Here is a 27,028-nt window from a genome sequence, read left to right on the forward strand (position 1 = left end):
ACAGAAAAGCTATGTTTAGTCATATTGATATGGAAGCATCCTCAGGTAGTGTAGATTCAAGTTTGTTCAAATGATGACCCCTTAGATAGCGAGATGCCACAATGGGGGATCAAATTTTAACAAAAGAATATATGGGATTTTTTTTTAAAATCTTCTCAAGTGCAACAAAACCATTTGTTATATTGACATGGAAGCATCATCAGGTAGTTTAAATTCAAGCCCCCCCCCCCCAGTAATCTTTTCAATACTGAACTGATTTGTGCTTTTGCCCACCCAATGTGCTCAGGTAAGCGATGTGGCCCATGGGCCTCTTCTTCATTAACTGTTTAAAAAAACAATAAAACAAATTAAGCCTTTTTATTCTAAATATATAAACCTTCTAGAAAATGATATCGACAGGGTACTTTCTGATGTTATGCTTTTCTCTAAGGTTTATATATCTAGGGGTTTACTTCATCAAAAGGCTATATCTGCATAAAATTTACATGACTGTTCATAAAATGTCGCACTTATCAATGACAGAGTGCAAAAACAGAACGTATGGTCTAAAATGTATATACAAGTGTGGACACTGTTTAAATGGGGTTCCTTGTGACGTGGAGACTGGAAGCTGTGGAACAGAATGTGATCCTGGCTATCTTGGAGACCTTTGTGACAAGGGTATAACCTCATCAATTTTCATACATGTACTCGTATTCACAATAATTTGATCAATGGATACTTGTAAATAGAATTATGATATGTTTGCAAGTAGAAGCCATTTTTGAGATATTGAAGATTAATGAGATCTATTTTTCTGTCAGCTTGTGAAAATGGCAGTTACGGACCAAGTTGTAACTTCACCTGTGGTCATTGTTTAAATAGAGAACTCTGTGATAAGGGTACAGGAATGTGTAGCACAGGGTGTGACCCTGGGTATTTCGGAGATAGATGTCACGAAGGTAGAAGTTCTTTATTTTGTACATTGATTAATGACATATAATCATAAAGTACATGTGCTTAGTAAGACAAGAATCTTCCTGATCTGATTTAGGGAATCGATAAATAGTAATGGAAAGCTTTTTTGTTTATATTTTAAAGCAAAGTTCAATAGTTTTTATGATAGCATACGTTTTTCGGAATTTTGATAGAGTGTTTGCCGGGAATGTTTGGAACGAATTGTAGTTATTTCTGCAGTGGTCACTGTTCACACAACGAGAGTTGTTATCACGTGGATGGGATTTGTAAAATAGGGTGTACTGCCGGGTACAGAGGAAATTACTGTGATATTGGTAATTATCTACCATCATTTAAGATTCTGAAATATTAAACATAATGTCATATTTTCATATAAATCATATACACCATTATGATATTTTCATGTAAATCATTTAATATGGCTTTGGATGCTACATCTTGGTTTAATGCTTTTTTTCAGTTTGTGAACCTGGGTTTTATGGCATAAACTGCAAAGAGAAATGTTCCAAAGGATGTCAAGACAGCTGTAACCGTATCGATGGTTTTTGTAGATGTAATGCTGGGTGGACGGGGTTCCCGAAGTGTAACATAGGTAAAAACGTATACGGAAGAATTTATTTTTAAAAAACTAATGAGAAGTGAAGTGTGAGAAGTTAACTAGCTTAGGCACTGATTTCTCTGAAAGAATGTTACAGATTAGATATTGTGCAAAGTTGATCAAGGAATTTAAGATAAAAATAAATCATCATGGATTTTTTGATTCGACCAGAAATTAATTTTTAAATCCTATCTCTTTTTAACTCAAGAATGTCCTTCAAACTTTTTTGGAATTGACTGCCGACACCTGTGTAGTGATCACTGCGGTAACAATGATACCTGTAGTGGGTATTACGGGACGTGTGACGGCGGTTGTCAAGAACCCTTTATTGGTCGTATCTGTGATCATCAAAGTGAGTGACAGCTTTGTAGTGAAATTTATTTATGATAGGCACTGAGGTTTCTGATAAATTTGAACTAGAGAAAATTGTCACAATTTACTATACGTTATTCTTATAACTTTCTGAAACTTTACAGGAAGCTTCCCTTAATTATTTATGTAGCAATATACCGTTATCACACGCATATGGTACCCAGTTGATTAGTTGATTCGTTATGCATCTTCTACGAACAAACAATTTCCAAAAAGAGGCAAGTTACTGACGAATAAGTTGATATAAACAGTCTCGTTCAAAGTCAACGTTTCTCAAATTCATTGGTCGATACAATGACCGTGTTACCAAATACAATATATCGTTAAGTTGAATGTTGATTGATTTTTTTTATTGGAAATGTTTGGTCATTATTTTCACACTGAATTGTCTACGGATTTTTCCGTTCACCCGATCACGACAATGAGCGCACGGCGTTCAATGAGTGACCGATCGACAGGGGATGCTTACTCTTCTATGGCACCTGATCCCACAATGATGTTTTAGAGGTTTTAGAGGTCCGCGTTTGCTCTGTTCATAATTTTTATTGCTTCAATCACTTTTTGGACTTGATTACTGTTCGTTATCTTCATATTTCATTCATAATGACTCTTCTTTTTGAGCGTTAAACATATTTAATTTAAATACGTATAATGTATTGACGCTTGAACAAATATATTATTTTTATTTGACTTGTATCAAACTTCAGTGATAAAAACTGATCACGGTAGCCTAGTGGTAGGGCGTACGCTTCGTGATCAGGAGCTTCGATTCTCGTTCGCCGCGCCGCGTCAAACATAAGACGTAAAGATAGATAGTGACTGTTCCTTCACCAAGCATCCGGCATAAGAAGTGAAAGTCACGGGTCTTTCCCGACCCGAGAACGGGGATCCCGTGTCACGGTAGGCGTTTGTCACGATAAAGAACCCTCACTGCTCAATTACCCTGATTGCCGAGTAAAGGTCTAAATTTGAAGCCCTTCACCGTTTATGATGACGTCTTTATATGAGTGAAAATTTCACGAATGGGACGTATACAATACAATCAATACAATGGGACGTAAACAATACAATCAATTAATCAATGATGAAAAGGTGTAAGAAAGAATATTACGTTTTTTTCTGCAAAGGAAGTATGCCATTTTCTGTCGCATCTGATGAAACAACACTGGAAATCTGCAATAATTTAGACGGAGTATGTAGATGAAATAAATAAAACCCCTGTTCAAAGATAAAATAGTGAAAAGCTTTCGAAAACTATATGTATCTTAATAAAATAGAATTTATAATTTAAAAGATGAAACGTTTCAGAGAATTTAGAGGGAAGTCTTTCTGAACTTTAGAAAAATTCAATTTGATTTTATCTATATGTAGTGAATTCGTGTTTGTTATATCAAGGGTCTGTTTCCGAGAAAAAATTCATAGAAATTCGGTGTTTAGATGTATTTTTGTTCGTATTAAATAATTAGATAATCAACTTAGCTACAATGTTCCATCATCCATTTCAGATTTAACTGAGTATCGAGAAGAACAAATTTGTGTGTATAAACCTCTTTCTACGGCGTGGATTGCAGGACTGACTGTTTCTTTAACATCAAATTTATTTGCAATTTTTATCATCATTTTTGAAATAAGGTAATGTTTAAAAGTTAATTCGATTTTGCGATGCAAATTGATCAAGTTAAAACAAAACTGGTTTTTAAAATTTTTTTTTTGATCATCATTGGTTTATCAAATAAGCATTTTTATGGTAAAATGTGTTGCCAGAAGTTTATGGATATAATATATGATCTAATGATATATAATAAAAACAAAAATGATTTTTTTTTATCTTTTAAAGAAAAATGACTTGCAAATATATATTATTGGCTGTTTCAACTCTATTTGTAGACACTGTCAATTAAACGCAAAAGCAAACAAAACACCAGAAAAGTACATTTCAATGACAGATTCAAGGAATTTGGATAATGAAGACACAACTCATCAGTATGAAGAAATAGTTATCCCTACAAATTAGAAATTCTTGAAAATGTAACACATGATTTCTGCCGGTGCTTTTCTCTCTCTGAAAAGAATAGCATCATATTAATCACTTGTGGTTAATACAAATTATGCATAATCACAATAAATACCTAAAGCTGTAAACTCATCACTGATTATCAAGAACATATGACTTGTTATATACATAATTATATGTCTCTAAACTATTCAGTTGGGTAGATTAACCTGCATATATAGTTTTGATCGTTCTTATAGATCTTTTGTTATTCTCTAACTCCTGTATGCCTGATCATAACACTGCTTTCATCGAAACCAAAGAGGGATTCTCTATTTTTTGTTGGACATTTTATACAAAATAGGCTCGATAAAAGTGATAAATGTACATGTATAAATTATAAGTTTAAGGTTTACTAGTAATCAGTTTTTACGTTCATGAACTCTCTGAAGACTAGTGCCCTTACTGCCACGCTGTGCACCAGATGGACGGGTTCATTACTGATTAAAGGAGACTGCATAACATGCCTGAGACTCTAAGATACACATTAAATGGGGTTTTTTAAAACTCCAAAATAAATTTGAGCACATTTTCTGATTTTTATAGTATAATGCATGTATAAAATACATATTTAGTATTGTTTGTAATACAATTTGAACTATCTTAGAAAAGTGTTTCTCAAACAAATGGTCGACTTTGAATTTTATTAAAATAAATATAGTGATATTATGAGCTATTACTGCTGTTATGGATTAATTACAAATCAAATACAACATTGACAACGGGCAGGCAAGCAACATACCAAGATATACAATGAAATAAGAAGATACAACAATGAAATTCAACATCAAAGCTACAACCCTGTAGCAGAAGGTCATGACCAAAAGTCTTCGTGATTTTCGTCTGAAATTTTCATCCTTTTACTAATACTCATTTTACTTGTTGATTAATTAAACCCATATTCAGTTAATTAAATAGATTTTTTAATAATGATCTCTCCGAAAGAAATCTAAATCTCTTCCACCAAGAAGCTAATATATGACAGTGAGCAGGGCGAATGAAATGATTTTTTTCCTTCCATACTTAGAATTTTAGTGAAAAATGCAATGTAATTTAATTGAATATTTCAAAAAGGAACAAAAGTATAGCGAATGAATAAATTTGTCTTGTAATCATAATATGCAACTTGTTAATTTTTCTATGGAAAACATATGATCCGTATATTTTATTGTATAGAATATTCTACAATAATTCCCCGTCAATACTGACTGAGAGTCTAGATTCAATTTAGATCGACAACACAGGACACTTTCATTTTTGCAAAGAAAACTGCAGCCTTATGACATACAAAACAAGTTAACACAAATCTGTACAGGGTGATTACATTTCATTAACAGAAACATGCCTGGTATGGTATATCGTCGAAGTCGAAAACACAAAATGCTATGATATGACATCTTCGTAGTCTGCCTCGGTTTAAAAATTGATCGTATTCAGAGCATGCTCTTGAGTATCGAATAAGCTGGGAGACATAAACACCATATGCAGGTGATAGTGGAATATTACCACCTAAATTAGGAAATTTGACGTCATATTGTTTGTCAAGCATTTTTAGTTGGCCATTATCGTCTATAGTCAGTAAATATCCAAATAAACAGAGACAGGCTACTGACAAATAAGTTGTTGTTACAGGAATTTCAAAAACTCATTTAAAGTCAGCATTTCGCAAATTCTATGGTCGTTATAATGACCTTGTTGCCAAATATGATCTATCATCGGGTCGTATTTTGATTGACATATTCCATGAAATATGGAGATAACGAACACGCAGCTCTGTTAAGGCTGCATAAAGGGGGCGGGGCCTAATTTATACGGGAAATGTCTACTGTGACATCACACAAATATAGCAATTCCTCACAACAGCAGAAAATGAAATAATTTGCGCTTTTAAACTGCATAAGAGTGATGAACTATATCAAAACTTACCACTGCATTCATTTTTGTCGCTATTTAAATCCCACACAGCAAGATATAAACAAGTCACTGATCGCAATGCACTTGTCGACATGACGTCATCATGGTAAAATTTGACGCATTTTATGTGCAATGAGAGGCGGATCAAGTCATTTAACCACAGTGAAAAATGCATTTTATTATTAAACAGAATATTATTTGCAAATTTTAGGTAGACCATTAATACAAATCTGAAACCTTTGTTTAGTGCCATTATTTAAAAACTATCGAGAGAGTATTGAATTAATTCTACCGTATTTTTGTGTACTGGGTGTGCATGTTTCACGCCGAGGTGCCTCATTAAATCGCGTTTTCGCAAGGGCATACACTTAATGGATCTTGACCATTTTTTAAATATGCATAACGGAAACATTCCTTAACTTGAAAAGTGCTGCTGCTTTCCTGAAATCGAGAGGATTACTGAATAAATAAATAAGATACATGGTAAAGGTCACACATATTTCGACTAGAGCCAAATAACTTGAAATTTAAACTAATAAAATGCGAATTCTATTTAAAGCAGCAGCACTTTTCATAAACTACGAGATATATAGATTCAATTTATTACTGAAATTTTTGATTCTAACTAGGGTATGCCCTTGCGGTATTGAAATTTGTTGATAATCTACATACAGTACACATTACATGCTTTTATCACGTGATTGTCAAATAACGTGACCAAACCAAATTCCGTACAGAGCGGGGTATGCTATGTTACTTCAATTAAAATTAAAGTCATGTGATAAAATACTACCTTTGCAAAAATAAATTCAGTTTAAAAAGGTATGTATTTATGCACGTTTATATTCCGCTGATTTCTTCGTAGTACGCCTTAACAGTCCTGCGCAGTAATCAAGCTCAAAAGTCAAATGAAACATACAAATCGGGAGTAGAGCAAACACGGACCCCCCAAAAAATCAGAGGTTGGATCAGGTGCCATAAAGGAATAAGCATCCCCTGTCGACCTGTCACATCCGCCGTATTCTCATGATCTCATGATTGTCATGATCGGGGCAAACGGAAAAATCCGTAGACAATTCAGTGTGAAAATAATGGCCTAACAATTAGTATGAAAAACGTCAGTCAGCATTCGACTTAATGATAGATTGTATTTGTTGACAAGCCATTGTATCGGCCATAGAATTTGCGGAATGATGACTTTAAACGAGACTGTTGATATCATTGTTTTATCAACTTGTTTGTCAATAGCTTGCCTCCTTTTAGAAATTATTCGTACGTGGAGCATGCTCTTGCGTATCGAATCAACTGGGAGATATAAACCCCATATGCTTGTGATAAGGGTATACGTGTATTTCTACTCATGTAAGGGAAGTCGACGATAGTAGTTGAAGTCATCAGGTTTACCATAAAGTTTTGTTGTTAGGTTACCATTGACGTGTTTTTCCAGTAAATATCCAAATATGAAACAGATGTGTCAGACCAATTCTTGGACTATTGTTTTCATATTAAATTTTACTACAGAATATCCCGTCTATCAATACACAGGATTCAAGGCAGGGGATGCTTTTGCTCTTAGGACCTGATCCCATCTCTGAAATTTCCATGGGTCTGTGCTTTATGCTCTGTTCACAGATTTGTATTGTTTGAATGATTTTTTAAAGATTGATTGGTGTTCGTTATCTTCACCTTTTTCATTGAAAAACGAAAACAAAACTGCTGCCTTTGGTTAGGTGGAGATATTTATCTACCAGACATCTCATAGATCACACAAACAATAAATAGCCACCACAACTCAACATCAGTGAATGTTCCTGGACATTGGAACATGTCATCACATTTCCAACAAGGAAAGATCAAGTGTTGGACCTATTAATGACAAATCAACCATCACTTAGAAAGACCTTTAGTACAGTATGCCTGTTATTTTCTGGGATGAGCATACAGTTCACAACACCCAAAAGCTGAAGGCAGTTCAAAGACGATCGATTTGTGATTAACAACTACTCATGTACAGGATAGCGCATGGCCTGGTAGCTATTCCACAATCTGAGCTACATCCAATGATGTCTCTAACCTCCCCCCTTTTCATATAAATAATCACTCTGAAAAAAAAAGAGATAAACTTGATTTAATTAAATACTTTCCAAATTTTTAACGAAATCTAACCTTTTTTTATCTTTAGCCTGTATTCATAGATTGAAAAAAAATGCATGGGTTATTGTTGGTTAAATATTTGACTGTTGTTGCAGCAGCAAGATATACCAGTATGCAGATATTTAAAATGAAGCAAAATTACCTTTTTTTTTTAATTGTTCAGAATATTTTTCGACATCTTATTAAGCTTCAAAGATATATGCATTAAACAGATAATGATGATGTATACGGTGCTTATTTTTCTCTTTTGTGGAACCTGTGAAACCAAAGCTAAGGAGGAAATTAAAATTTAAGGATTTTGAACTTTCGGAAGTTAAAAAGCAATAAGTTATTTGGAATCAAATCATTTGAAGCATGAAATGACCATTCGTGTTTATTTTACTGCTCAAATGAGCAATGCATTTTCAAAACACATCAAAAGGCATAAATAAGTGAACACGCAGAGCGTTCTATTTCAGGGAAACGAGTTACACAGATTTTTTTCTCTCAAAGATTATTAAATATTTCCTTCTACTGTTTTGGGTGGGGTTATTATGCAATGAGATCAATGGTACTCAAGGCATTAAGGAAAAATTTTGATGCATAAAACTATGTCTAAAACTGACAACCTTTTTGCAAATTGAACAGTAATTCCTTTTTCAAAATTTTAATTGGTTACATCATTGTTTACAAAAAATACCTGTAAATCAACTGAAATTTTGTTTCTTATCAGCAGTAAATCATAGTGTAATTTCTTATCATTGCTGATATTTGCTAAAGACTTCTAGGTTTGGCAACTACACAGGCCTAAACAGAGCCAATACAGCCTCAAAAGTTGTAGTCAGTCTGTATGGGTTTCTAATGGAATTATATACTCTAATCATGCTTCTTATTATTGCTATCCTAGGAAAATTAATGAACTGTTTTGGATATGGTAAGTAAACTTTAAACATTGTCAAAGTCAATAGAGTCTGATGTGATTGTTCCCAAGATAGGGGGTTAGGGTCAGGGTATTATTACTTTCAAGATGTATATCAACTGAGGTATTAATCAAGTTATTAAAATTTAAAGTAATTTGAATTCTTGAATAATATGTTGATTGTTTTCTGTCATAACTGAATGAACTTGGCCTTAATCATTTTTCATATTAATTTAGTACTGTTTCATAGAGTTCCGTTTATATTTATTAATATCATGATTATCGGAGATTTTTAAATATCTTAACAATTCTTCTGAAAATTATAGAACCCAAAGGAAGAATTCGATATTTCAGGAATATACTTTGCTGCAAAATCAATTGTTTTGATTTAAAAAAAATGTCTGGCCAGTGTCCTTTTGGTTTCTTGATTTCTCACCAAATTTGAATAATGAATGTAGAGAACATGTATTAACGACATTGTATGTATGCAATAATGGTGATTCCAATTCTCAAATACTTAATGTCCTGAGTGTTAACATTGACTGGTTAATTGAATGAAGATTTACGTCACATATTTTTTTAATAAACCCAGAGGTCGATATACATGTATCTATGGATTGACAGAAGAAAGGTTTACGTTTGTTATTTTATTTTCTACAAGGCGAAATTCGTTTCAATATTTTGAAAAGGAAGATTGTCAAAATGTGAAGAAGAAAAAAAAATTATTAAAAGTACTGATCAATCCGAGCATTCGCTGATTGAACCACATTAACAGGAAAAAGAATTTTGACTGGGTTGAATGACAGTCCAGTCAATCAATTTTACGAATTCACAAAACTTCCCTAATCTCATATTAGAAAGTACAGGTCCAACCGAGTTTTTTTTAAGTTGAAATATAGAAATATCCAGTCTATCCGCATTTCTATACTTTGACACGTGATATCAAACGAACCAATGATAAAACCCAATACAATGTATGAAATTTTTTTTTATATATTTAATTCGATCGTATAAGTAAATCTCACATCACCACGGGAGACCAGACTGATCGGACGTACTTGCGGTTGTCCTGATTAATTTCAAATTAATTAGTGATCAAAATAAAAATTTAAAATTGCAAATATATAGTTCAGTAGCGTAGTTGTATTGCTATATGTTTTTGGTTTTATTGGGTTTTTTAATGACTTTTTAATCTCTTCTATGTCCTTGGAAAGAGACAGGGCGTCCTGAAAATTTGACAGTTTTTGATTGTTTCTTTAGTGCTTTATACTCTTGGTTGTAAAATTGTAAAAATATAAAAATCAATTCTTGGCCTTGTATCTATTTAATAGATCCGACACACACACATATATATATAGAAAGCGCAGAGAAATTCACTTTTATACGGATACCCACTTCCGCCCCATCCCGGGGTTGAACTCTCGACCTACGGAATCTGTCTCCTAGCAGTACAGGAACAGCGCGCTAGACCCCTCGGCCCTCTAGGCAAGCCAAAAACTTGCTTTCGATGCCGATGGAATTCTTGCGGCGGCGCCCTATACTACACGATCATTGTTGTAAATTAATGTGCTTTATATATATATATTTAGAGAGAGAGAGAGCAAAGAGAGAGAGAGAGAGAGCGCACGCACATAATGAAGTGCCAGGGATGGATGAATTTCCTTCGTTAAAAGCGTAATTTGTTATATATGTTAGCTTAGGTTCACAATAAATTTCAGGGGGAATGAAAATCACATCTCTGTAAGCATTAATTCATTATAAGCGTGTTCGCTATAAACGTGTTTGACTATATATTTAGTGTTCGTGTTACTATTTGATGGGTGTTCTTATGTATTAAACATATTGGAACAGTCAATGAATACATGAGTCATATATTTTGAAGCAATTGTAAAGAGGTATTTAAAATAATATACTAGAGCTACATTCTAATAACACTTCCAGTCGTCAATCAGACTCCTTTTCTTCTTTGAATCCAAAATCATGCAAGACTTTACTTTATTCATTAAGAATGTTTAAACACACGGGGGGAAACTCTCTCAGACGTGAGATTCGAAATTCCTCGGCGGCAAATTTAAAATAGCTATATTGTTGGTCACCTTTGGTTTTCATTCTAATTAAGAAAATTGTGGAATTATTATAACCTTACATTTTGCTATAATTTTCTTAGATTTTTGTTGATCTTGTCCTATTTCCTTATAAGTGTGCATCACATGAAAATCACTGGCACATTTTCAGATTCAAGACATAAGTTATAAGTCAAATTTGGAGATCACGAACTGTAATTAAGCTCAAAATTCCATTGAAACAATAAAAATCGCAGAGCGAACACGGACCCCTAAAAGCATCAGAGATGGGATCAGGTGCCATGGAGGAGTAAGAATCCCCTGCCGATCGATCACACCCGCCGTATGCTCCTTGTCATGATCAGGCAAACGGAAAATCGTAGACAATTCAATATGTAAATAATGGTCTAACAATTAGTATGAAAAACGTCAGTGAGCATTCGACTTAGTGATAGATTGTATATGCTGAGAAGGTCATTGTATCGACCATAGAACTTGAGAAATGTTGACTTTGAACGAGACTCTTGATATTCTTGTTTTATCAATTTGTTTGTGAATAGCTTACCTCGTTTTAGAAATTGTTCGTACGTAGAGCATGCTCTTGCGTATCGAATCAACTGGGAGGCATAAACCCCATATGCAGGTGATAAGAGGATATTGCTACATAAGTAAGGGAAGTTGACGATAGAAAAGTAGAATTCATTACGTTTATCATAACGTTTTGTTGTTAGGTAACTAGGTCTTTTTCTAGTAAAATATCCATATATGAAACAAATGCGTCAGACTCTGTGGTATATTTTATTTCAATTTTACTGGGATATATCGAGTCTACATATGAATGGAAGTGATAATACGTCGTCGATATCTAAATGTCGAGTTGAAGACCACAGCAAGTGTTTTCTTCTTACGTAGAAGTTTTTGAATAAATTCTGTTTCATATGAATACAGTACATAAAAGGTTTGCTAATAACGGAGCGCAATTGGTACCCATGGAGATTCTGACAGATTGTTGGAAGACCTTATCTCCAAAAACTACATAGATATTGTCAATCAGAAACTCAAGCATCTTTTTAATATCAACTTCAGAGTACTTGTTTGTACAATCAGAATGTTTTTTAACAAAATAATTTTGCAAATGACAAGGTAAGTAAATTTACGAGTTCCAGATAATTGAAAAAGCAACTGTATATTATGTCAAAAAGTAAAATGTTTTTCCAGTTTTAATGGTATTTTAATAAAATATAATCGTTTTAATAAAGCAATGACTTCTTAGATAACTTATCGCACGGTCAATCAGCAGTACAAAGCTCAACATGGCCATGCACCAGCACACAAAGCTGCTCTTCCTCTACGTATATAGCTTCCAACGCAGTGGACGGGTACGTTAGTACGTGCACAAGGACCAGGTACATTGGCCAGAATAATCCTTACGACAAGGTTTGGTGGTACGTTGACATGGGTGTATGATATCAGATTGCAGTTCAAGGATTATAAAGATGAATATGGATATTCATATTACATCTTCTGTATGTTTTTGTATGCTTTTATGAAGTTTGTTTGATAATCAGAGATCAATGACATTACATATACATATAATGTATTCTGTTTAACAAATTCTCAACAATTAATTTCAATATTTTCTTCGTTAAAATTTCATACTAGGACCAGTAATAACTCAACATAAACTCATATCGAATAGAAAATGAATCCAATTCATTTTGTTATCTAATGATTTTTCAGTGGAGAGACAACAGAGACACCTGGCGGGATTTTCTCTGTATATTTCCAATACATCTCGACGAGAGGAGGGATTCTTGTGTTATAAAGATTTGTCAACACTAGAGTTGCCGGACCTGGATTTCAGTACAAGGTGTATTAAATATGGACGTTTTGTCATCTTTTACAACGAACGAATTGGACAGACATTTTATTCTTCGTCAAGATATGAAAATCCTGCTTTAACAGAGTTATGTGACGTAGTTGTGCGAGGTATATTAGCTCTTTTATCAATATTTTTCTGTACATTCCGTGGATATCACCTTTAAAATAATTTTAGCTCACCTGGGCCAAAGGCAATGAACTTTTGATCGAAATTTGTCCGTTGTCCTCTTTAGTTGTTGTCGTTGGTGTCATAAACTTTTAACATATTTATCCTCTCTTCCAGAACCACTGGGCCAATTTCAACCAAATTTGGCACAGAGTATTCTTAGGTAAAGGGGATAATTCAAGTTTATTCAAATGAAGGGCCACAATCTCTTCCAAGGGGAGATAATTAAGAAATAGCGTTGGGTCATTTTTAAAATCTCATGAACCAATGGGCCAGAAGAGATGAAACTTATATGAAAGCTTCCTGGAAGTGTAGATTCAAGTTTTTCTATGGGCGACCAAAGTTTTACAAGGTAATTTATATCACATTTTTAAAAAAAAATCTTCTCAAGAAAGGCAAAGCTTTTATATATAATATATAGTCATATATAATATGGAATATAATATGGAAGCATCCGTAGTAGTGTAGATTCAAGTTTATTCAAATTATGACCCCTGGGTTAGCGTTGGGCCCCAATATATAATTTAAGGCTTACATAGGAATATATAAGGAAAAAATCTGCTGATAAAGAACAGTGGCGACACGGTGACTCAGAGGAGCATTATGGCCCAAGGGCCTCTCTTCTGATATTCCACAGTTCTGATGTCACATTGGTTTAAATTTTGTTTGATAATGATGGAGTCATAATTAGTTAGGATACTATAAACGAGATTTCATCTATAAAACAGTGTAAAACGCGGTGAAAGAAAATTATAGAACACACTTATCCTGTATCCTCTAATTTATCGTCTTATCATTACTTTGCTTACATGATTCTACGAAAATATATTATTACTTAATTTTGCTCCGATTTATATAAGACTCAACAATATTATAGTTACAAAGTTTATTATATACAAAAACACATATTGGATCATAGGGACTGACAACTGACTTACAGTGCGTTAATTTAGCTGATCTATCTCCAGGGCATTGGAGATAGGCAAAATATACATGGTAACACATTAGAAGCAAACAAAGTAATAACAAATGCACGACTGATAAAATATATACATGTAGTAAACAACATACACATAGAAAACAAATATTACCCCGTGGAGAAAACTAGACATGGTTAAGTTTGTTTGTTTCCGAGTTTGACAAACCGTAGACATAACCTCCAGGTCAAAAGTTAAAGTTCGGTAAATCACAGAATAACTCATGAATGCGTAAAAACGTTCCACAAAAAAAAAACGAAATTGATGTTACTGCAACTGAAAAATCATGGTCTTGCAGTAAGTTCCTTTGTAAATGGAACGATGGTAGTTGATAGAAAGTTGAAAAAAATTTCCACAATGGCTACTGACACTAGGTTGGTGAAACTGAAAACGAGGCTAAGTTATAAATAAACAACAGATAGGGCATATCTCGATATAACACAGAATATCCACACTGACATAGTTTAAAGACATGAACACTAAAGAATATGATGACAATGATTTACATGTCGGCTTGGCCAAGATCAGGTGCCCATTTCCAACTAAATGATGATATATAGATGTAACTCTTTATAGTTACATCTAATCTAAATGTCTTTTGTTGCATTACAAAGATCAGACTGAGAGCTTTTCATTGGTATATAATATCATATATATAGTATCTGCATTTTTGAAAAAACAACAGAATAAAGCTAAAGATTCATAACTTTTGAAGCATTATACTGTTGCACTTGATTTTTTACATTTTAAAAAATGGTTAATTAAAATTATTTTGAATGAAACATTCCAAATAAAATATATACTTTATTAAAGAGAAATCACTCTGGTTAAGTTTCTTTTTTACAGAAAAGAAAAAGGATAAAAATTTTGACCAAAGTGAGACCTTCAAACTTGTAATTGTGCCATCCAATCTACTTGTCACTGAATTGTTAATTTAAAGAAAGCATTGATTCTTTATGGATAAATATTGTACTATTATGTTTTTACTTCAAATGGTCAATGATGTTTTGTAATTTTTTATGAATTACACCATATGATCATGATAAATTATTACTGATACACCTTTTGAATGTCCATCTTGAGCTATATATGTATAAAATTAAAATAGAATTGGAAAAAATATGAAGCAATATAGTCCGTAAACAACAAGAACAACCCCTCCTCCGAAAAAAATCATGCCTTGATTTAATTACAGCTCCTGTTGCTTTTATTCATTATAATTTGAACCCCTGGTCCAATAATGCTTTATTTAGTTGAACTGGAATTTTATTTGGCATTGAAAGTACTCAATGCATGAGATAATTGATTTTTAAATATGGTATTATAAGTACTCAAACTAAGTGGTGTGAACTGTTATAGAAAAATAAATAATAAAAAAAAATTGCCAAAAATTTAATTATACAAATGTATTTTCTTTAAGTTGATTGTCCACAATAGAGATGCTTAACAGTATAGTCCGTAGCCCCAGTGCTCACATGAAAGTCATCCTTCTTAGATGCTAAATTAAAGTTCATTCTTGGTCTTTAGATGGTCTTAAACCATATTTTGTTATCAAAACACCAAGTACATGTAATTCTGACATGTATTATTTTGCTATGACAATTTATATTTTAATATTGTGAATTTATATGAAGTTTTCGTTTAATTTGTTAAATTTTACAGAATTTTTGTATAAATTGATTTAATATCCAAATGAAAGGATTTATTGATTACAAGTAAACTCCAAGATGATAATTTTAACAAATATTTATTGATACAAGCAGTTATTTTTCTATTATCTCTCATTAAATGAAAAATACTATATGTAGAGTCCGTAGCCCAGGGTCCTCAAAAAAGTCAATCAAAAAATATCTGACACAGTTTTTCTCTGAGTATTACCAAGTAAGTTTGAAATTTTCATCCCCACATACAATATCTTTAGAAAAATTGAAAGTACTTTAATGTATTTTTACTTCAAATGTCCAAATATTAAGAGTACAAAAACTCTCAAAGGTTAACAAATTTACCCATCTCATTTATATACTGTAACATTTTAATGGAAATGAGTTGTGTGATATTTTTTGCTCAGACAATATTTTGTGAAGAGTTTGTATTTGATTTATACATTTTTTGTTCAGCTGAATATGATTTAGATAAATGTTATGTCTGAATATGTATAGTCCGTAGCCCAATTGGATCTCTGCTATAGCAAGTGTGAAATCTTTTTAACCTTTAATCTTTTGACTTTAGATAAGGTGCTTCAACAATAAGTGTCCGACCATTAATATCATTTGTTGTAATTGTAGGTTGTTATCAAACAGGGGTATATGGATATAGCTGTAATATTAACTGTCCGATCAACTGTCAAGGCCGGAGATGCGACATTGTTAATGGATATTGTCTTGGATGTACAGAAGGATGGTCAGGATCGAAGTGTAATCAAGGTTGGTGGAATTCTAAAAATTATATATGAAGTACGATAATCGAATAGTGCACCAATGATTTAGAAAATGGACATAAATATACAGTTGTATCAACATTATTTGATGAAGATGCTTTCAAATCTTTCACTTTCATTATTTTAAAATAATTTGAAAACAATCAGCTTGTCCTTCCGGATGGTATGGACTTGAGTGCAAATTAAGCTGCTCCGGAAACTGCAGATACAGCGACACCTGTAATCACGTGACAGGGAGATGTGACAGAGGATGTACTTCGGGATGGAAAGACTATTATTGCGACAAACGTAAGATATATATTTATACATACATGCGGTGGATATTGCCTTTATTAAACGGGTAAAAGGTGTAAAACTTTAATTATCCAACACTACTGGTCGGAACTACTTTAAACAGTCTCTCGCTTCAATACTTCAATGTTGTTAAGTATTTGAAGCTTTTGATTGTGAGTGTCATTTTGTCATTGACCGAATTTTTCAAGGTGTACAAGGTGTAAAAATGTTAAATTAAATTAAAAATAATACATGTACTTTGAAAGAAACAATTTGCTGATTTTTTTTGTTAAAAAATGAGCAATCTTTATATTCTTCATATTATTTTACTGTGGGGGTAAAAACGAACAAAAGGCCTTTATCATCAATTATCATTCAGGCAGAAAAGCATCCTATCTTAAAGTGCTTTCAAGGGCCTTCTCTAAATTTTCATAAAGACACAACCTTCTTCTTCAGCAAGAGTACTTCACCACTTATAGCGTATTTTCGTATCATATGGTGCAAGGTCTCCTGTTTTTAAATAGTTATATACTGTAAGTATGCAATGACGCTTGAAACTGTCTAAGGGTAAAGCATAAAAAGTTTAAAATGATAAGAAGTTTTAGAGTTGGTCCCACCTGGAAAGAACGATTTTTATATACTGTGGTCCTGACATACGGTACAAGAAAGGTGATGTAGATGTTTTTCCCTCTTGGAAAGATGGTTGGTTTCTGGAGTTGTCTATGGAATGTCAATCAAATGATACACAATTCTGTATCATCATGGTTTTTGCCTGTGCTCTTTCGCCCCATAGTTTGGATCAGTTGAGTTGCTTGATCATGTTGGAGAAGCTGCAGGGTGTTCTATAGCAATTCAACACTATTCGGGCAGCTCTCTGCTGTATTATCTACAGGTTGCTGATGTTTTTCACCTTATGCGGGTCCCTAGTGTTTTATATCAGAGGGCATTGGTTTCACATGGGCAATAGTTGAAGATATTCCGCAAAAAGTTTTATATTAAGTTCTCACTTGGTGATCTGGTTGTTTCTGAGTCCATTTCCAAGCTCTTGTGGATATTAACTCCAAGATACTTGGCCAACTCAACCATTTCGATGGCGTGTCCGTGGATTTTGTAAGTGTATTCTACACGCATCCTTTTGCAAATGTTGTAGGTGACATGTAGAACGTGACTTTTCCTAGAGTAGAAATCCATTGACCAGTTGCCCTCCCCTATGCTTTAGAGCTTCTGGGTCTTCTTGAAGCTGATGGCGTCCTCTTTTTTTCTGATATTCCTACAGAGAGCACAGTCACCCGCTAACAGTCTTGCTGTTGATCACTTGAGGCACAATCTGGTAGGACAATAATGAACAAGAGGAACAGCAATGGTCCATTGGACATGACATGAACATCGACAGCAATGGGCAAGATCCGGCAAGCATATCACCCTGAGGGACTCCTGATTAGTCTTGGCTTGTTGATGATGAATCACACTTGGGTCCTATCTATAAGAAAGTCCTCTATCTATTTCAGATGAATGTGTCTAATCTCATAGTGATCATCGTACGAGATCAACAGAGCATCTATTACTTAATTTATATTTACATGCTTCAGCCAACTCGTTAAAATTATGATTTTAGCTCGATAAGCTTCGACAATATATTCAATGTTTTAACCCAGTGGTTGGATGAAGCAAATATGGAAATATCCTCTATATACTAAAAAGGGTATTTTATGATCATTAGAGTTCAGATACATCATAAAAATGTCATTTTTAAAGGTGCAAAAGGGCATTTAATTTAAAATAAAATTATTATTACGTGAAGGGTTTTTTTACTTTTAGGAAAATAGGGTTATGTGTAATTTGATTTACATATTTTAGTTTATCGAAGAATATTTACATTTCCAATGTCTTTGTCCGAGATAAAATGACAAATAGTAAAAATACTTTATTTCAAAATAAATCTACTGGATCATCGATAGGCGTGGTGAAAAAAAATCACGTGCGGGGCGGGACAAATAGAGACAGAAGCGGGGCTTCTAGCACGTGATTTTGCAGAATCAAGAGCATGTAAATATAAGGAATAACTGTCAGATTTTTTTTGTTTCATGACGATGATCAATCGATTGGCTTGCCTGATAATTTTATGCATAAACGCGTTTATGCAAATTATCACGCAAGCCAATCGATTAATCACATCATGAAACCAAAAAAATAGACAGTTATTCCTTAATTAACCCACAAAAATTAATTTCTAGAGTATTGAAAATTTATGTAGCTTTAATTTACCTTTTAATTTACCATTATTTGCATCTATGACTTTACATTCTTGGATTATTTTTTGAAAAGATTTAACAAAGGAAGTAGCCTATTGTAGGTTTTTTCCATGCCAGTTTTTGTAGAAAATTTTGTTATTCATATGTACATGTAGTGCAAGAGGACCGACCACAAACGAAAGTTATTGGAAAAAGAAACAAAAATCTTAGTTTTAAAAAGTTAAGAACTTTCAGGTGTAATAATAGTAATTTGATTTAGATTTAAGCTCTTTTTCCGAATACTACATTCCTTGCAGTAGCTATAGGAAGTGCTAATACGGATGCATTCCTGACAACTTCTTCATAAATCATTCTCACTTTTCCAATTATTAAAGCAGAAAATACTACAAAGCTTCGATTTTTAATGCTATCTTTCAACTGGCGACAAAATTCCATAAATATAATGAATTCAGTCGAATATTTGTTGAAATCTCGCATTAAACAGTTGAGTGCAATATGTTTTGTTTGTTTGTATGTTGTTTAACGTCCCTCTCGAGAATTTTTCACTCATATGGAGACGCCACCACTTGCCGGTGGAGAGCTGCAAATTTTGTCCTATACTCGGCACTTACCGCCATTGAGCAGTGAGGGATCTTTTTCGTGCCAGCACCTACTGCGACACAGGACCTCGGATTATACGGTCTCATCCGAAGGACCGGTCTCCACGTCCCACAGTGGGATTCGAACCCGCGACGTAAGGATCAACTCCTTACTCCGCGACTCTAGAGCAGACGCTCTAACCACTGCGCCACGCGGGCGACGAGTGCAATAAGAAAGCCATCAATCCTTCTGTAGTTTGAAATTCAGAAGTGTCTAAAGAATTAGATATATCACATGATAAATACTTGCTGGTCCAGCTGACAAGGCAGGTAACAACATAATCTTTGTTTTAAAGCGCATTATTACAATTGCACATTTGAGGAATTTTTTAGGGGTTAACTTCTACAAGTGGTAATCAAATTTTAATCGTACCCATAGTTTCCTTTTTAAGGAGGAAATTCTTCAAAACCATATGTCAGTTTTAAACATTTTTGATAATCACAACAACCACATTGAATTTAAATTTTAATACCAATGCGAATTCCAAAACCTCATAAAATTCCTTACAAATGTAAAATGTGACGATAATAACGAACAGTGATCGATCTCATAAATCCAGTAATCATAACGAATCGTAAACAGGGCTAAAACTCATTCTCCTCACATTTACTCCAATCTATGGAGACCCGGTCTTCCAACATTCACTTTGAATTCGAATGGGTTCTAATTGTGTCTTGTTATAAGCTGACCTGTTGATGACGCTGGCCTTCAATTCGACATTATTAGCTATCCAGGTTCAATCAAGGGTGTACAGGGATTTACCCCGGGTTTTATTCCATACACCCTGAGGCCGAAGGCCGAAGGGTGTATGGAATACAACCCCGGGGTAAATCCCCGTACACCCTTGATTGGACCTGGATAACGAATTTCTGTGATTTATTTATTGAATAAAAGTGATATTCTCTCACAGTGTGAAAGGATACCAAAATGATATTCTCTCACAGTGTGAAAGGATATCAAAATAATTAAAAAAAATAATTTCTGGCCTGTCATAACATAGAGATAGTAACTAACCATCTTGATAGAGCTAAAACTGCAAATTTCTCCCCAAATATGTTGCCTAAAACCCATGCTATGTGATGTTTTCAATCTCACAACTGCTAAGCTATGACGTCTTAACCGCTCAACTATGACGTCAAGCTTATGACACAGTGTTAAGAAAAGACAGGGGCAACGGGAAAATCAAAGAAAATGTAATAAACAGAAAATTCAATGTTTTGTAGATGAATATGGAGTTTATATCACTCGTGAAACAGGATTTTTTTTATATTTTCACTCGTGCTTCGCACTCGTGAAAATATCAAAAAATCCTGTCCCACTCGTGAAATAAATTCCATATTCATCTACAAAACATTGAATATCCTCTATATACATTATGACGTCACGTTTTTTACCTCCTGCTCAAGTCGGTTGTATGGAAATTTACACCCGACTTTGTAACCAATCAAAGCTCGTGTTACAAGCTACATAGGGAATAATTTAATATATCTACGACGTTTTATTAATTTATAATATTGATCTTCATTAAAACATTGATTCTATATAATAAACACATTAAACACAAAATTCAAGATTTCAAGATGCTCACTCCTTTATGACAGATTAGTCATCCCCCTCTGTTTTCAGAGTTTCTTGTTTGCTCTGCTCATAATTTGTATTTTTTTTTAATTGGACTTGTGAGTGAAAGTGAAATTGAAAATGAAAAAGGTGAAGATAACGAACAGTGATCGATCACAAAAAAAACCTATAAACAATACAAATGTGTGAACAGGCCATAAAACATGGACCCCCGAAAAGTCCAGAGATGGGATCAGGTGCCTAGGAGGAGTGAGCATCCCCAGTCGACAGGTCACACCCTCCATGGGCCCTATGTATTGCTAAGCTGCAGTTAGACAGAATACTCTGTAGTCAAATTTAGTCTAAAAACAAAGACTAACAGTTGGTATATGTCAGTCAAAATAAGACACAATGATATAAGGATATATTCTCTAACAAGGTCATTATAACGACAATAAAATTTAAAAATTGATGTTTTAAACGAGATTGTTGAAATCCCTGTAACGTCAACTTATCTATCAGTAGTTTGCCTCGTTTTTAAAATTGATCGTATTCAGAGCATGCTCTTGAGTAATCGAGTCCGTTGGGAGACATAAACACCATAAGCAGCTGATAACGGAATATCACTACAAAAATAAGAAAGTTGACGATGGAAAAGCTGAAGTCATCTTGTTTTTTTTTAAACAGTTCAGTTGTTAGCTGGCCCTTATCGTCAATAGTCATTCAATCATCCAAATAAGAAACAGGTGTGACAGACTCCCTGGTATGATTACTAATAGTTATCTTCATCTCATATTTATAATTTTTTTATTATAAGTTTAAATATAATAACCAATTTTAATTCTCAATCGTGTGTGATTAACACTTCCCTTGTAATAAATAATTTTTCATTACAAAAAAAGCAAACGAAGATTGTACGTTCTATCTTTCAGAGTGTGATCCGGGTACTTACGGACCTAACTGTGAGAACACCTGTAGTGGACACTGCTTCAATGGTACCTCGTGTAGCATAGTGACCGGAAACTGTGATAATGGGTGTTATCCGGGTTATACAGGGGACCTCTGTGACACAGGTGTAATGCATATTTATGTAATCTCCCTTTTAAAAAATTGTCTATGGTCCCTTTAACCCCACATGGATTAACATTAGCAGTAATACATGATAGTACTTACTAAAATCTGTTCACTTTTAAAGGATACTCTTCATTATTTTCGACACGTGGTCATTTTATGCTGATATTTCATCGTTATGCGCTGATAGTTTGTTTACATGCTGATACTTCCTCATTATATGGTGTTACTTTGACACAATATCTTAATACTTGATATTATACCGTATAGCCCTTTTGGGGGGGGGGGAGTTAAGGGTTGGAAATTGGGCTGATTTTGGTTTAGGTAGTATACCATTTAGGGGAAAATTTTGGTATTACAGAATTTCCTTAAAAATGGCTTTTAATCAAATCATCACGTTACAAAGTATCATCACATTACAAAGTATCATAACGTTACAAAATTATTATCAAGTTACAAAGTATCATCACGTTACAAAGTATCATCACGTTATAAAATATCATCACGAGACAAAGTATAATCACGAGACAAAGTATCATCACATTAAAAAGTATCATCACGTTATAAAATATCATTACGTTACAAAGTAGCATCACGTTACAAAATATCATCACGAGACAAAGTATCATCACACTACAAAGTATCATCAGGTTACAAAGTATCATCATGTTACAGAATATTATCACGAAACAAAGTATCATTACATTACAAAGTATCAACACGTTATAAAGTATCTACACGTTATAAATTATCATGAAAACGAACAGGAAAAAAATCCATTCAGTCGGAAGTCTGATTTCAATTATGGTCCAACTTAATTACCTTTTTCTTTTTAAGGTAAAACTATACGATACTCGTATATTATCACGCTTTTCCCTGATCGTTAAGTCGAATGTTGACTGAGACTGGCGTTTTTCATACTAATTGTTAGGCCATTACTTTCGCTGGATTGTCTACAGATGTTCTTGATTACCCGATTACGCAGGTAGGTTAAGGCTTCCCGTAGAATATGACAGTGCACTCCGTGCCTTCACATCTCCGAACTACCAAAATATGACGTCATAATGGAAAATGACGTCAGGTCACTGCAAACTTGAGGTGTTATGACGGGGAGAGTGTCATGAACGTAACACTTTATTTCAAACTGCATGTAAAATGCTAAATAGCTATTACAAAATTCACGGGTCCTTAAAGGTTTTTTAAGTCTTATATGTCCGAATATTTTAAAAATACACCGCTTACCTACCCTTGATTGAAATTCTTCATGTTCAAAATGCTTAGGAAAAATATACTTTTGAAATGTACTCTGTTTTATACCCGTGGTTGGAGGTAGAATTTATTTTGTGTGTGTAAAAGAGTCTGGCGCAGGTGATTAATGAGGATTAATCTGAGAATTTTTGTGGAAATCTGTAAGAAGAGGTTGTTCTCTAACTGAATCTTGCTTGGGAAAAGTGTGTGTTGGCTTTGTTTTAATACAGATTACGATATTGTGTGGAAAATACCCTCAAATTTGTAGGTAAGTTGAATTTCTCAGGAAATATTTTGTACCCAAGTAATACTACGACTTTTCCCAAGCACATTTCGGATACACAAGGATACGATAAGTTTATTTATATAACAAAATGTTTATAATTATTGTGTTAATCAGCTGCGCCGAAGCGATTTATATGAAACACTTCAAAAAATTATAAATGACCGTCACGTGATCAACAAAGTCATGTGATATCATAACAAATACGCTAATATATAGCCGAGGAAACCCTTTATATAAATTGGAAGTACTAAAGTTCAATACTTATAAATTAAAACCAAAACCGACCTCGCAATGACATATTATGTTTTGAGCGCATTTTAAAGCTTCGGGAAGCCTTAACATAGCTGCGTATGACAAGGAGCACACGTGTGTGTGTGATCGGTTGACAGGGGATGCTGACTCCTCCATGGCACATAATCCCACCTCTGATGTCTGAGGTCCATGTTTTCTCTACCCACAATTTGCATTGTTTCAATGGACTTTGAGCTTGATTAATGTTCGTTATCATCATACTTCATGCATTAGAAACCTTCTCAGAAGTTCAGATATCAGCTTTTTAAAAATGGTAAACAGTTAATGATGTGTTTCTCCCCTTACAATAGAATGTCTACCTGGTTATTTTGGGATGCGTTGTAGAGACAACTGTAGCGGTCACTGTCTACACAATCAGAGCTGTCATCATGTCGATGGAGTCTGTAAAAACGGTTGTACAGCCGGGTATAGAGACACACAGTGCTTTAACAGTATGTAGAGGTCGACCATTTTCTTTCTTTGCAATCCTGATTTTTTAAGCTCAGTAAAGAGCAATTACCAACTGTGATAATCAAAAAGAAAAAATGCAATAATTATTATTAATTAATTAATTAGAATCTGCATTTTCTTATTCAAGTTTGTACACCTGGGTTCTATGGAATGAAATGTAAGGAGACCTGTTCTCATAGATGTCTTGAAATTTGTAACCATATTGATGGTTTTTGTTCGTGTGCCCCTGGATGGATGGAACCTCCAACATGTAATACAGGTATCGAAATAACAAGAAGACATTGACATGATGAATATTTTTAGAAAGATCTTTTTTAAAAAATGTGTTATATGCCAAAGAATAAAATAAATTTTCTTGCATTTAATCTTGTGTTTGTTTTACCTTACTCAGTTAAATATGCTGTACCTTTATTCTGTAAGAGTGTCCAGATGGATTCTTTGGAGTGGATTGTGGTTTCCAATGCAGTGATAACTGTGTTAACAATGAAACATGTAACAGATTTGAGGGAACGTGTGATAGAGGCTGTCAGGGGTCCTACAGCGGGCTGATCTGTGATCACCAGGGTAAAAAGCTGCTTATTTAATTTCTATTTCCGATTTTAAGATAAAACAATCACATGTTTAATCCTTTATTTGATACTTATCCATTATGTTTTTATATTATTGTCTTCTTAGTATTTTCCCCCTCTTTTAAAGTCCTTGTAACGTATAAGGAGGTAGACTGTGAACATGAGGGTCCCTCCCCAGCGGTAATAATCATCATCACTATCTCCGCTTTACTAAACATCACAGGGTTCTCTATCTGCATCTTATCATCAAGGTGATTATTATATTAATATATTTAAACTTAAATTGAGGGATATTTTAAAAGTCGTTACATTTCATTATCACATAAAAAATTGAATACTTCAAATTTATTCACTAAGCATTTGGACTGTAAATGAGATCATCTCTAGAAGTCTTTATGAACTTGTTACATTATGGTATCCTCATTGCTTGTTTCCAAATTATCCTTACAGGGATCGCATGATGGTCTGTTGGAAAAATGGAAAGAAAAGGACACATTATACTGGAAGAGAAATAAAGAATATATCTGAAAATGGAGAAGATTGTCATAATTATCAAGAGATAAATATCAAATCATATCAGAATTTAACACTTAATTCATAGATTTTTTTTCCACAGGATAAAACACCGGTTATCATGCACGCCATTAACAATGAATAGAAAGACCTTGTATAGGAAGTGTCTGCTGTCCGTATGTTTAACTCATGATAAAGAAATAAATATACAATCAAACCATGAAACAATATTTATGCTCACTCTAGGGAAAAAATTCATTTCAATGTAAATATCTTAACAAAATAACTAATTTACAAAACATGTAATTTGCATACTGATTTTTAAATGTTAATACACTCAATAAAAGCGTTGCAATTCAATCATTCAGAGTAAAATTCGAGTAATTTTGCATTATTGAGAATTGTGTTTGTATATTCTGAAATAAAAAAAATTCTCCATTTTATATTTTTATTTCTTTCTTCAATTCACGCAATATCTGGGCCATAATTTTCCAACATTGTTTATTACTTACGGTGATTTCCCCATGGATGGGTCATCCTCTTACTTTAAAGAATAATACGAGCTGCATACTTAACCCTGTTGTTATTCTTGTGAAGATAAATAAAGGGATAGGATAATTGAAAGGTAATAACACTTTTTTAAAATTAATAAATGCCAATATTCTTGAAGATAAAGAAAATAGAGCAAATCGGCATTATAACAAAATGCACCTTTCATCGGTCATTCTGAATATCCTTAAATTTTTTAATTACCAGCGATAGACTGAGAAACAAAACTTAAAACAAGTCCTGTTAGATTTACAGTCCCTGAAACGTTCTACTTTCCCATTTTTCCGTTCGCTCACCATTCGTTCACCGTTCGTTCAGCGTGCGTTCACCGTTCGTTCACCGTGCGTTCATCGTTCGCTCTCCGTTCACAGTTTTGCGTTCTGCGTTCACCGTGCGCTCGCGTTCACCGTTCACAAAGCGTTCACCGTTCGTTCTCCGTTCGTTCACTTTGCGTTCACCTTGCGTTCAGCGTTCACTCATCGTTCAGTCGTTACTGTCATTCGGACCTCCAAAGTGAAAGGACTTATCTTTTTTGTAAGTAAGGATTTACAGGATTTGAAATTTAATAATAAACATATCGTGTTTAAAGGATTATTATTTCATGGGAACAAATTATCTACAATATGTTTTATTATTATTCTAACTTAGCTGTTGGGTTATTTATTAAATTACTCTGGAAAATTAATGTTGTTATCAGTATGTACCTATGTAGAACTATGCTGAAAAATTGAATTTAAATACGGGCAATATACGGGTACTTCAAGCACTGCAACATTTTGTTGTTATGTTAAAGACGACAAATCGTTAATGGAGAGATAATAATCCATGCCAATTAATTT

At 33.7% G+C, this 27,028-nt stretch overlaps 1 protein-coding gene across 1 annotated transcript; it reads left to right on the top strand.

Moving 5' to 3' along the window:
* The first annotated feature begins 515 nt into the window (after nt 1-515).
* Nucleotides 516-25,655, top strand: LOC133200846 (multiple epidermal growth factor-like domains protein 10). Its single transcript, XM_061336662.1, has 15 exons — nt 516-660; nt 804-941; nt 1,131-1,271; nt 1,418-1,549; nt 1,764-1,907; nt 12,398-12,454; nt 12,750-12,998; nt 16,319-16,456; nt 16,618-16,758; nt 22,124-22,264; nt 24,399-24,539; nt 24,686-24,817; nt 24,979-25,122; nt 25,234-25,307; nt 25,578-25,655. The coding sequence occupies exons 1-15, from the start codon at nt 516-518 to the stop codon at nt 25,653-25,655; spliced, it is 1,995 nt and encodes a 664-aa protein (XP_061192646.1).
* The last annotated feature ends 1,373 nt before the right edge of the window (nt 25,656-27,028 follow it).

Source organism: Saccostrea echinata, unplaced genomic scaffold, assembly GCF_033153115.1.
Source record: "Saccostrea echinata isolate AGI-Se365-2 ecotype Australia unplaced genomic scaffold, CSIRO_AGI_Sech_v1 ptg000041l, whole genome shotgun sequence".
Taxonomy (NCBI): Eukaryota; Metazoa; Mollusca; class Bivalvia; order Ostreida; family Ostreidae; genus Saccostrea; species Saccostrea echinata.

Bases quoted from the DNA above. Each gene is read 5' to 3' on its own strand.
- LOC133200846 (XM_061336662.1), top strand. From the start codon at position 516: ATGACAGAGTGCAAAAACAGAACGTATGGTCTAAAATGTATATACAAG. The intron at 1,272-1,417 runs GTAATTATCTAC...GCTTTTTTTCAG, and splicing joins AGGAAATTACTGTGATATTG to TTTGTGAACCTGGGTTTTAT. The intron at 16,759-22,123 runs GTAAGATATATA...TCTATCTTTCAG, and splicing joins AGACTATTATTGCGACAAAC to AGTGTGATCCGGGTACTTAC.